This window comes from Sarcophilus harrisii, chromosome 4 (genome assembly GCF_902635505.1).
Source record: "Sarcophilus harrisii chromosome 4, mSarHar1.11, whole genome shotgun sequence".
In the NCBI taxonomy this organism is placed as follows: Eukaryota; Metazoa; Chordata; class Mammalia; order Dasyuromorphia; family Dasyuridae; genus Sarcophilus; species Sarcophilus harrisii.
In genome coordinates this window covers 281,087,661-281,100,339 of record NC_045429.1, presented here as the reverse complement: position 1 = coordinate 281,100,339, position 12,679 = coordinate 281,087,661, and the positions used below count along the sequence as shown (strand labels likewise).

Genomic DNA, 12,679 nt, shown 5'->3' with positions numbered 1-12,679 from the left:
TCCTTAAAACCCCAAGGTTTCTTCTCAAAGCCTTTACAGGACTCGGCTAGAACTTGAAAACACATATGGGGTTAATTCCCAAGACAAAACAACCTAATAGAACTATTCATCCCAGCTTCTCCCAATTCTCCACCAATCAACAAGTACTCATCCTGTAATTGCATACTTAGAGAGCATTTCATCAAGTGCCCCACCCAGTTTTAGACTATGGGACCAAGGCAGGATAAAGAGAATGGGAGAACCTGGTTCCTGCCTTTGAAGATGCTTTATAGAATTCTTGGTGTCATCACTAAAACACACACACACACCCCCCAAACTTAAATCTCAGTTCAAGCTGTGCCACAGTGTGACTTTAGGCACGATATCTGTCTTCTTGGAGCCTCAGGTGCCTCATTTGTAAAAGGGAAAGGATTGGATATTGTGATGATCTCTAATATCTCTCCTACTGCCTTACCTCCCTGGGGCTGTTGTGGGCTCAAGCATCAAGTAAAAGGTAAATGTAATCTATCCTTAATGAGGATTTTTAGCAGTATTCCAGCCCTGTCATTTTATATTAATACATAAATGCCAAATAGGTGATACATCAATAGACAGTGCTTAGAATCATCAGCCTTCCTCCATGAGTGTCTTGTCACTATCCTCCCTACTCAATAAATTCCACTGGCTTCCTATTGTCCCCAGGATCAAATAACCTATCCCCCTCCTACCTTCCAGTCTCTTAAACCATATTCCCTGATAGGTGCTCTTCAACCTGGTCTCCTGCCTCTTCCATGAGCAAGAAATTCTACCTTCTCTGGCTATTCCCAGTGCTGGGGAACACTGTCCCTTCTGAACTGCTCCCCACTAACTTCCCTGACTTCTACAAGCCTTTCCTAATCCCTCTTATAATTATTTCCTATTTATCCTGTATATAGTTTGTTTATACATGGTTTTCAGTTATTTCCCTCACTAGATTGTAAGCACCTTGAGGACAGATGTTTTTTGTATCCCCAACACTTAACATGGTGCCTGGAACAAAGTAGGTACTTAAATGTATTAACTATTTTGTTTGAATCTCCAAATCCTTATTCTTCAATTCTGTTCCATCTAGTCCAAGTCCTAGTTGCCATTTGGTCTGGGGAAGAAAAGGCTTCTTGTTTAATCTTGAGGCTGATTAGTGATAGGCCCCCTCCTCCCATTGGCCTGGCCCTTACAAGATTAGGATAAATAATTGGTGGGAAAAAACTAGGAGTCATTAGTTCCAGTGACTCCAGTCTGAATGGCTGATTCTGGTGATGGTCGCAGCAGCAGCGGCAGTGGCCGAAGTGGAAGCAATGAGAGTCCTCGGGCTTGGGGCTGGTATGAAGGGCAAGGGCTGGGGTTCCTAAGTAGAGGAGGGAGTTTTCTTAACCACATCTACCCTGCTTATTCAAAGAGGTTTATTCAAAAGCAAACATCTAGTTACTGGCTTAGCTTTTAATTTTTGAAATTTAACAGTCTCTGAGAGGCATCAGTTCACTTACACTTAGGAGATGGGGAGAAAGAAGGGGAAAGATGGGGCCTTAAAATGCAGGATTTTTCATTTCAGGACTTGGTCAGAATCTTGGCTATTTTATAACCTGTAGAAGCTTTGGGCAAGGCCCATTCATTGCCCTGGGCCCTTTCTTTTCTCTCAGTGATCTTTAAGGCCCCTTCCCGTAAAAACCAGATTTTGTTTTGGATTCGGTGTTTGTAACTGGATATTGGGGTTCTTACCAGAATATACCTGAGAAGGCCTAAGGAACATGGGAGAGTTGGGAAAGAGTCATGCATTGTTAGAATTAAAAAAGGATTTTGGAGTCCATCTATTTTAAGAGGGATTTAGTCTCTTCCCCCCTCCTCTCTGTCTCTCTTTCTCACAGAGTTAGTCAGGAGCCACCTCCAGGAGGCTGTTCCTGATCCCACCCTCACCCCTGTTAGTGTCCTCCTAAACCCTCACCCCTAGCCTGAGATTATTAAATGCTCATTTTTGTATGTTCTTACTTTGTAAATGTGGTCCCCCTTGCTTCTCTCCACCCCCAGGCAAAATATAAATTCCTTGAGGATGACCTGTCCTTTTTTGTTTTTTTGGTTGTTGTTTTTGTTTTTTGGCCTTTGTCGCTTAAAACATATAGCAGGGTTTCATTTATGTTTGTTGAATTAACATGATACAGCCAGAACTAGAAACTAAGACTCCAGACTGCTAGTTTTGATCTAATCAAGCAATTACTAAATTGCTAAATGCTAGGGATTCCGGAAGCAAAAGACATGCTTTGTCTTCAAGGAGTTTATCACCTATTGTGCAAGTAAAAACATACAAGATAAGCTATATGCAGGATAAATAAGAAAGAATAAGCAATAGAGAGAAGGTTTTTAGAGGGATTGAGAAAGACTTTCAGTAAAATTCCTCTATGTACTCAAACACCAAAGGAGAACTTCATGGTGAAAACCTTGGCAGACCTATAAGGGAAAGGTTCTTTTTCTTTTTCTTTTTCTTTTTCTTTTTCTTTTTCTTTTTCTTTTTCTTTTTCTTTTTCTTTTTCTTTTTCTTTTTCTTTTTCTTTTTCTTTTTCTTTTTCTTTTTCTTTTTCTTTTTCTTTTTCTTTTCTTTCTTCACCTTTCACCTTTCTTGAGTCACCTTCTCAAATGTCCACATAGGTAGTATGAAGTGAAGAATGTTGGAACAAGAAGCCTGAAATTATGCTAGTTTTCTGGTTACGCAAGTCCCATTTCTCAAGCCAGTAAATGATTCTTGTTTATAAATTTCTTCAAAGCAAACTAAGCACTTTCCCCAATAATGAACCTGCTAGAAAAACCCACCAAATCACTTTCTCTTTTTTGGTTCTCAGTTTATCTTATAAAATGATGCTAAGATCCCTCCTAGGGACTCTAGGGAATTATTCAATTCAACTTCTACTTGAACCTCTCTTTGAGGAGTATATTATTGTGCTGTGCATGCAATCCAAGATGTCTTTTGGTATTGTCCATTCTCTCCTTTGTTTCCCTGGCTATCCTAGCTTTTTCTTCTCACCTTAAACCCTCTAGTCTTCTAGACATTTTTTACCAAAATTTTTTTGCTGTTCACTAGTTCAGATTCTTTGTGAAGAAATTTCGGATTTCTTGGCAAACATATTAGGGTGGTTTGCCATTACCTTCTCCAGCTTATTTTACAGATGAAGAAACTGAGGCAAACAGGGTTAAGTGACTTGTCCAGGATCACATAATATCTGAGGCCAGATTTGAAGAAGTCTTCCTCTTAGACTAAATCCTGGACCTCCTAAGTCTTTCTTCTATGTATCTACCTTATCCCCCTTCCATCTCTTGCTAACCCACCAAACAATCTAATTCAAAATTGGGATCTGTGCTAATATTGTGCTAATTGCATTTCAGTATAATTAGTTCCTTTTATAATCCTATGCATTTTATTTTATGCAGGTAAAAATATTGTAAAAAAAAAAGCAAAAAAAAACAAAAAACTAAGATTCCTAATTTTGGGGAGGTTATAATGACAGGATCATGGAATCGTCAAACTAGAGGAGGAAGATTAGAGTTTAATTCCAATCTCATTTTGCAGAGAAGTCAACATGCTCAGAAAAGGGGAATGACCAGGTTAAGGTTATTCATGTAGTAAAATCACAAAGCTGGAATTTCACCATAAGTTCTTCAGAACAGTTGCCAGAATCCCAGAACATTGCTCTTACTTTGTACACTGTATATTTCACTTTGTTCATGATGGATTTTTTTTTTTTTGGTCTAGAAACTTTCAATAACTCCGAATTTCTCCTTCATATCTAATTAGTCAATAAAAACTTATTAAACTCTATGTGCTAGGCACTGTGCTAAACACTGAAGATAACAAATATGAAAGAGAAAGTCCTTGCCCTCTATTGGTTACAATCTAAAGACAGAAGAGAGAAAAACAAAAGAAAGCTGAAAGTGGGGAAAAGGGAGAGATCCTGCATTTACTAGGAGCATGGTAGAAAAGCCAAAGTATCCAAAATGAGTGTAGTTGGGTAGGAAATGAAATGTTTAATATTCAGACCAAACTCTTATGAGACTTTTACAGCCCACAGCCTTCCATACCTTGGTTTAACAGATCTAGCCAAACTTTTCTCATTATTTCCTAATATAATTGCTCTGTTTAGTTAAGTCTTTGTGCTCTTATTCGTATAATCTTTTTCTCCCTCTCCTTTGCCCTCCTTTTGCTCCTTCCTACCCAGCCCCACCCCACCCCCCCAAAAAAAAAGTAAAAGAAAGATTCTGCTATTAAGCTACAGGGGTTTAGGCCTGGTTCTATCCTCTCTTAATTTTACACGTTAATTTCCTCACCATGAATTCATTCAGACAATTAAGTACCTACTCTATTTTAGGTATTTGTTTGGGTTGTTTTTTGTTTTTTTTAATCATTTTGACCTTAAAAAAAAAAAAGACAAAAAAAAAAAAAACATGTCTGTGTACACAACATAACATAAGAAGAGGATTCAATTTAAAACCACAAATTTCCATTTCATATTGTTTACTTTTTTTAAAAAACTGTTACACATCATTTTCAAAGCTACTCTGCTTTTTTGTGGTTTCTTCTAATTTTTCTTTTGTTTTCTGCTGTGGGTTTTTTTTTTCCTTCCTCCCTATCTTACCCTAGAGAAGGCTATCATTCATTAGACACAAATACACACAGACATAGGTGAAATCGTAGTATATATACTTCCATTTACCAATTCTTTATCTAGATGTGGATAGCATCTTCCTTCCTTTATAGTTAATTTGGAATTGGTTGATCTTTAAATATTTGGTAGAATTCACTTGTAAATCCATTTGATCCTGATTTTTTTTTCCCTTGGAAGCTCTTTTTATGACCTGTTTGTGCTAGGTATTTGAGGAAATCTAAAAATTTACACAAGGCCTTATCCCTCATGGATCTTATAGTATATAGAAGGATAAATGTCAACATATCTCTTTTGTTTTATAGTTAAGTGTACAAACAGACGGGGAAAAAAGTTTAATGTTTCCACTTTTCCCCTAAGGGATATAGTCTTTTACCCTCTAGGTCTTTTTTTTTTTTTTTTTTTTTTTTTTTTAAACAGGCATTCAGGTTTGTTATTTGCCCAAGATCACATAGTTAGTAAGTATCAATTTGACACTTTTCCTTTTCAAGACAAACTGTCTATGTACAAGTGATCCCATTCCATCCTACCTTCTCCAGCAGACTGTTCCCTCTATCATTTCCACTCTCACTTTTCAAAAAAAAAAAAAATTTTGTTTGTTTGTTTGGAGATAATTGGAGTTAAGAATTTGAACTCAGGGTTTGAATTTGAACTCAGATCCTCCTGACTTCAGGGCCAGTACTCTTTCTACTGTGCCCCCCAGATTCCTCCCCTATGCTCTTTAAGGTCTATACATTCCAATAGAAATGAGAAGGTATGAATGTGGAGGGGAAAGGATGATATAATATACAAAGGTAAACTTGAGAGAACACTGCAATATAAGGGATGAGAAACATGGGAGATAAGAGTAGTAGGTACAACAGGCTTAAACAGGATACATAGGAATAAACATAAAATACATAAATATCATACATAAATAGAATATGCATATACAAAATGGAATAAATAGATAAAATAGGAGGAATAAATTTAGCTGAGGAGATAGTTTAGTTTTTGATAGAATAAGTTTGAGGTGCTGGTATATACAAGTGACTAAAAGCCAGCTTGATGAAGGTAAAAAATTGTAGCCCAGAAAAGATGTCAGGATTAAATAAAGTTTTTGGAGTCATATAAGTAGAGATGGTAGATAAATCTGTGGTAGTGAATGAGATTGTTAAGAAAGAGAGAGGTAAATTCAGGAGAGAGAGTAACATACCCCTGTGGAATATACATCTTAAGGAGTCAAGAAAAACCAAAAAGTGAGAAGGATAATTAGAAAGAAAAACTGGGACTTGACAATGGGTTGGATCTGAGCTATAAAACTGTATATCCTTTGATTCAGCAGTCTCACAACTGGGTCTGTATCCCAAAGAGATTGTTAAGGAGGGGAAAGGACTCACATGTGAAAAATTGTTCGTAGGAGCTCTTTTTGTAGTGAAAAGGATCTAGAAACTGAATGGATGCCCATCAGTTGGAGAATGACTGACTAAATCATGGTATATAAATGTAATGGAATATTATTGTTTTGCAAGAAATGATGAGCATGCTGAAGACTTACTAGAACTGATGCTAAGTGAAGTGAACAGAACCAATATTGTTCATAGTAACAAGATTATATGATGATGAACTGTGATATACTTGACTCTTTTCAACAATGTGGTGATTCAAGGCAATTCTAATAGATTTGGGATGGGAAGTGCCACCCACACTATAGACCTATAAAAAATGAATATGGATTGAAGCTTAGTATTTTCACCTGTTTTTTTCTTTCTTGTGTTTTTTTTTCTCTTTTAGTCTGATTTTTCTTGCAAACATGACAAATAGGGCAGTGTTTAAAAGAATTGTACATATTTGACCTATATGGGATCACCTATTGTCTTGGGAAGGAGGGAGAAAAATTTGGAACACAAGGTTTTGCAGAGGTGAATGTTAAAAATTCTTTCCATTTGGAAAAATAAAATACTATTGAAAGAAATAAAGAAGAGAAAGAGAGATGAAAGGAAATGGAGGTTGTCTATCTAATCTGAAGAATAGTCACTAAAGAAGGGAAAGAATGACAACAAGCAGAGATGGATGATCAAGTGGAGGTTTTTTGGAGGCTGGTAAAGACAAGGGCATGTTTGCAGACAGTACGGAATCAGTCATTAGAGATCAAAGATTGTGAGTGGTTTAACATGGAAATAATGCAGTGAATAGAACACTGAAAATTAGGAGGACCTAAAGTACAGCTCTATCTTCAGATACCTACTAACTGTGTGACCCTGAATAAGCCACTTAACTTCTATTGTCTCCAAACAAACAATTTTTTTTTTTAATTGAGAGTGAAGGGGCAGCTAGATGGCACAATGGATAGAGCACAAAGCCCTAAGTTCTAGAGTGGCCTCAGACAACACTTCTAGCTGTGTGACTGAGCAAATCACTTAACCCCAATTGCCTCATAAAAACAAAAAAATTGAGAGTGGGAATGAGAAGAAGGAAAACAGTCTGCTGGAGAAAGTAGGATGGAATGGAATCATTTGTACTTCCTCACGGTTTTTTCCCTTTTAGTCTGATTTTTCTTCTAGACAGTTTGTCTTAAAAAGGAAAAGGGTTACCTCTTCATGTGACATGGTAACATTAAAGATATGGGGAAAGGTATATATAAGTGGCATGAGATAAGAGAAGAAAAAGTTCTTATATAAAATAACTTTTGTTTTTGCCTTTTTTTTTTTTTTTTTTTTTTTTCCCCCAATGTAAAAGCCCTTGTCTCTAAGTTTGGGAGAGGGATAAGGAGAAAAGGTGCTATGAGAAATGAAAAGGGATGAAAAGGTTTGGAATTGACAATTTGGTAAATGGCAAAATGAATCAGTTAGGTATAAAAGGATTACCTTGCTTCAGTAAAGATCCAGTTGAGATTATGTAACATCGATTTGAAGAGAACCAAGTCAGCATTCTTTCATTGCTAAAGAAAATTCTCACTCAGTAGGATCATAGAATTTAGAACTTAAAAGGAACGTAGGTTTTATAAATAGCTTTGGTAGACCCCTTCCATATAATCCTATAAGGAGGTCTTGATTCAGTTATCCAAGTAACAGGTAGTCAAAAGATTGGGGTTCAAATCTCAGTTCTGCTCAGAACTCATTAAATGTTTACTTAATTGAAGTAATATTTCATGACTCTTATCTATTCATAGTAATTTCATAGAGAAGAATTAGGATTATATTGAAGGGGATAGAGACAGGACTTTGTTGTGATGCATAGACCAGGCCTAGGGCCATGGGTTTAGCTGCTGAGTATCCTATCTATCTATATCATATTACAGGTATTTTGCTCAGGAATTCTGTCACTAAGGATGGAATTCCCCCTTTTCTTATGACAGGCAGTCACTGACAGTCTGCAGGTACTTTCAGCAAGGGTTCTGTTTTCGTGGAAATGATTGCAGGTAAGAGTTACCCCTGCCCCAGGTCCATTCTTTTCTTCCTCCTCTCCAGCTAGACCCAGTGAATGGTGGGGTTGGTGTCAGGGGAGACTAACTATCCAGCTCTCCTCAGAGCTCAGAGTATGAGGCTAACTAACTCATCAGAAGCATTCAGAAGAAAAGCTGCTCCTCTTCACCTTTCCCCAAAGGGCACCAACCCATGCCCACTGTGTCTAGGATTACTTCCCTTCCTCCCATAGGTATCGGCACTGCCAAGCTCCAGGCTCCTCAGAATGCACAACAGAGCCTCCTCTACCCCTGCCAGAAGTTAGACCAGAGCTGATGCCAGCCACCCCACATTCAGTACCTGAGGAGTTTAGTCCACCATGTGCCCAAGATGGTGGGAGATTTGGTATGAAACATCTGGGCACAAAGGAGGAAGTCAACAGCACTTTCTCTGACCCCCTGGACATACCATGTGAGTTGAGCATTAGGGTGGTTGGAAAAGGGGAAATGGGACTTCTGGTCAACCAGGATTATGTTTCTTTCCTCAGTCTGAAAGGGGAGGGCTTGACCCATCTTTACCTACCTGAAGCCAGTCTCTTCTTGTAGTAGATGATCTAAATCTTAACTCCAACCTGGAGGTTGGAACCCAGCCTGATCCCAGTCCTGACTCCTTCCCAGAGCAGAATGTTTCCAGGTCCCCAGGAACTCGGACTCCAGAGCTAATGGTAGGATTAAAATAGAAGGTGGGGAAAGGTGGGGAGAAGAGTACAGGAGTCAATACTAATAGAAGCCTGAGTGGTTTCCAATTGTTCTGGGCTTGGAAAAGGAACTCCATAACTCAGTTCCGTAGAGGGATCGGTGAAATGGTGACTAGATAGGCTAAGATTATAGGTGGGCTGACTCGGGGCTGTGGTGCTTGCAAAACTAGGAAAAGACCCAGGATGTAGTGTGTGGCATCTGTATGGAGAAGATTTGGGACAAACCCCCTGCAGACAGTTTCTTTGCCATTCTGCCCAACTGTTCCCATGCCTACTGTGTGAAATGTCTCCGGACCTGGCGCCAGAGCTGGGGAAATTACCCTAAAAACATCATCAAGTGAGTGCCATGGCAGTGGAGGGGAGGAAGAGGAGGAGGGATAATGGAGATAAAGAAGGGAAAACCGGAGGGGGACAAGCAGGAGAGGAAAAGTGATTGACCAGAGTCTGAGAGAACAGGGGAAGCCAGAGAAAGAACGGAACATAAGGGAAAGAATATGGAAAAATATGGTAGCAGTGGTGGGGGATCTGAGAAAGGAGCTTTGACACAATGCTGTACACCCCAAGACAATATTTCCATCTTGGCAGGGCCTGTCCTGAGTGTCGAGTGCATTCTAACTATTTTGTCCCCTGTAAGTTCTGGGTAAGCAAGGGACCAGAGAAGGAGCAACTCATCAAGAACTTTAAGGCTCGAACAAGGTAAGATGGATCATTGATAAAATTTTAAAAACAAAAACAATATCAGCATTTATATTTTTGCTTTAAGGTTTGCACAGAACTTTACATACGTTAACAACTTGCCCAGGGTCACACAGCTGAGACAGTATTTGAAGCAGGATTTGAACTCGGGTATTACTCACGTGACTTGACTTTGGGACCCATCCTGTAGTCATTGGGGCAGAAGGCACTGTTGCCTTGCTTTGTAGATTGACGGTTTATTGTGGCTTAGTTTCCTTTAGAGTAGAAGTATCAATAATGAGAACTTAGAGACCTAGGTTCCAGAATTGCCTCTGTCTCTAATTCAGTTTTCTAGGTACTCCTTGCCTCTCTGGATTCCAGGTTGTTCCTCTTTAAAATGAGGTTGGGGGCTGTACCTTAACAGACATTTTTTCTAGCTTTGACATCCTACCAACTGTGATTTTGATGTCTGTAGCATACTTGTTGCCACCAGGTGGCAGTCTTTCCCCGTCTAGAAACCTTTACCTCACATCTAACCAGCTACGAAATCCTGTCATTTCATTTCAGTCTCCTTCTTCAACTGTCCCAACCTCATTCCATCTTCCTTAGTGGGGCTGTAGCAATGGCCCTTTGCCGGCCTTACTGCCGCTGCTGCCAGGCTTCTCTTCCTGGAGAAAGGCCAGTTCTGACATGAAGCCCCCTCTGGTTCCATGCTCTCTACCAGCTCAGGTTGCAGAGGAAGGCAACATAGCCCTCTAGGTGCTAGTGATGTCAAGATGAAAAATAGCTTTTCCTGATCCTCGAGGAGCTAACAACCTCCGGGGGGTCCTCAACTTTTTTTTTTTTTTTTTTTTTTTTTTTCTGCATCTGATCTTGCTTCCCATGTGCACCACCCTAATGAACAGGCCTGCTTATTGTTTTGTAAGTGTGTACCATGTTCTAGTTCACCATGGAGTCTTTACTCTGCCTATTTAGTGACTGATGACTTCAGCCTTGGCTCCCTCTGCGCCCCTGATCTGTTCAATTCTTCTTTAGGGTTCAGCCCAAATACCATCTTTCATCATGTGGTATCAAGGCTGGTCCCTTTATTACTCCAAATCATGTCATTTAATAGGATCCCCACACACCTTGAGATGGGGGGTGTGTGTGTGTGACATACATACACTCACATGCATATACTTTTCACTCACACACACGTGCACACATACACTCAGAGTCTACCTTTCAGTCACTGAGAGATTGTTTTAAGCCTTTTCATGAGTGGCTCAATGGCACTAGGAGTGTCTTTAGGTGCTATTATGTGGAGGAAAGATGCTAAATCAGGAATATAGAGTCCTGACTTTGAATTTTGACTCTGCCAAGATAGACTTGGGGGGAAGTAAGCCACTTAATTCCTTTGATCATTAATGTCCTCTATAAAAATTAGGTTTTGATTAGCTCTCTTAAAGGCCTTTTTGGTTCTGAATTCTATGATCCCAAGTCCTAACCTACAGAACCAAGTTTAGCCGAGGGAAAATGAAATAGGATTTTTTAAAACTTGTTTTCACAGGGGCTGTTAGGATTGAGACTGATGCTCCTTTCTTCATACCCTTTCTCTGTCCTCTTTCCTAAATCATGTCCCTCTCACAGCCAAATTCACTGTAAGTTCTTCATCCAAAGAAAAGGCCGCTGTCCTTTCAGATCTGACTGCATATACCAGCACCAGTTCCCTAACTCCTGGACAAAGAATTGGGATTCTGTGAGTAGACTGGGTCAGGGAAAAGGGATTTGTAGGGTGGAGATTGATCGGTAATAATGGGATACCTGGATCAACTCGGTTCAGTCTCCTCCCCCAGATTCTGACACTGAGTGAACCATCGGACAACACAGATGAGGAAGAAATCTATTTCCTTGACCATACCATCAGCATCTCCATAATAATGAAGAAAACCTTTTCCAAATCAAGGAATTCTGATGACTCCTGTGGGAGTTGTGAAACAGGAGCTATGTCCAGTGGTGCTCTTCAGAGGCAGAGTAAGAGTTCATATGGAAAGAATCCATCTACTTCATGGTCTGCATTAATGGGATATTTGGAAATGGGACAGGGCGGGAGAAATGAATGACTGGATCTTTTACCATGAGAGAGGTTCCCATTCTTTTCTGTTCTCCTTGGGCCTTAGTTTTTAACTTTTTATATCATTCTGAAACAAATTAAACTAGTTTAAATCACTAGAGCTGGTGTCTGTCATCTGTTCAGTTTAGCTGACTCATGAGATACAATGCCTGCCCTGTATTTATGTGTTCTTAGCTACCTCTTCACAATATGGTACCTCATCCTTGTTTTTTTCAGATTCCTTCCCTCTTCTCCCTCCTCTATCAAAACTGTCCTTTAAAAGCACTGTGGGAACATCTAGGTGATAGAGCACTGACTTTGGAGTCAGAAGAGTCTTGGTTCAAATGCTACCCCAGTGATTCTGGGAAAGTCACTTCACCCTCAAAATAAGGAAAAGTAATGTGCAGTATGGTGAAATGAGCAAGGAACTGGGGGAGTCGGGAGGAGGATCTCTGCATGAATCACTTAAAGATTCTTTGTCCACCTGAGAAATAGGAATGTTATTTGAACTCTTTCTCTCCTTGTGACTGTCAGAGAGACAATCTATATTAAAATCTATCACCATAATCCTACATTTACATAGTGCTTTGATAGCAGAAGATAATTCACTTGAAAAAGAGGACAACTGACTCCTAACCTTTCTCAGGAATTGGGAATAGGACTTTTTACTGTTAACTAAGTTTGACCATCATGCATGAGCCAGTACCATATCCAGTCTTTTTCACCTCCTATTTTGCACTCCAGGTCAGGAAGATAGGGTGAAATCTGAAATAAGTGTCTCAGACTTTTACTAGGTACAAAGCCCCCAGGTAGGCAACAATAGCATAGTATTCATTGGGTGATCTTAACATAATCAAGGAGATATATGTAGTAAATGATAAAAATCTTAGCCTTATTTTACAAATAAGGACACTCATTTCAAGGTCAAAGAGATTACAGGTCAAAATCTCAAAATCTGTTTGCTGATGAGTGTTGATGAGATGTAAATTCCAAAGTTAGTTCTCTTCTCAAGAGGACAAAAGTTATTCTTAACCTTTATTTCTCAAGGTCTAGTAGGAAGCATCATACTTAAGGGCTCCAGAACTTGGCTGAATGATTAGGATACCCTTCT

The 12,679-nt window shown here is 39.3% G+C and overlaps 1 protein-coding gene across 1 annotated transcript; it reads left to right on the top strand.

Moving 5' to 3' along the window:
* The first annotated feature begins 765 nt into the window (after positions 1–765).
* On the top strand, positions 766–11,687 carry LOC105750500 (probable E3 ubiquitin-protein ligase makorin-1). Its single transcript, XM_031965011.1, has 8 exons — positions 766–1,338; positions 7,999–8,061; positions 8,298–8,515; positions 8,650–8,768; positions 8,972–9,138; positions 9,387–9,497; positions 11,106–11,214; positions 11,312–11,687. Exons 1-8 carry the CDS (start codon positions 1,259–1,261, stop codon positions 11,576–11,578), a joined length of 1,134 nt encoding a protein of 377 aa, XP_031820871.1. The 5' UTR covers positions 766–1,258; the 3' UTR covers positions 11,579–11,687.
* Positions 11,688–12,679: the final 992 nt, after the last annotated feature.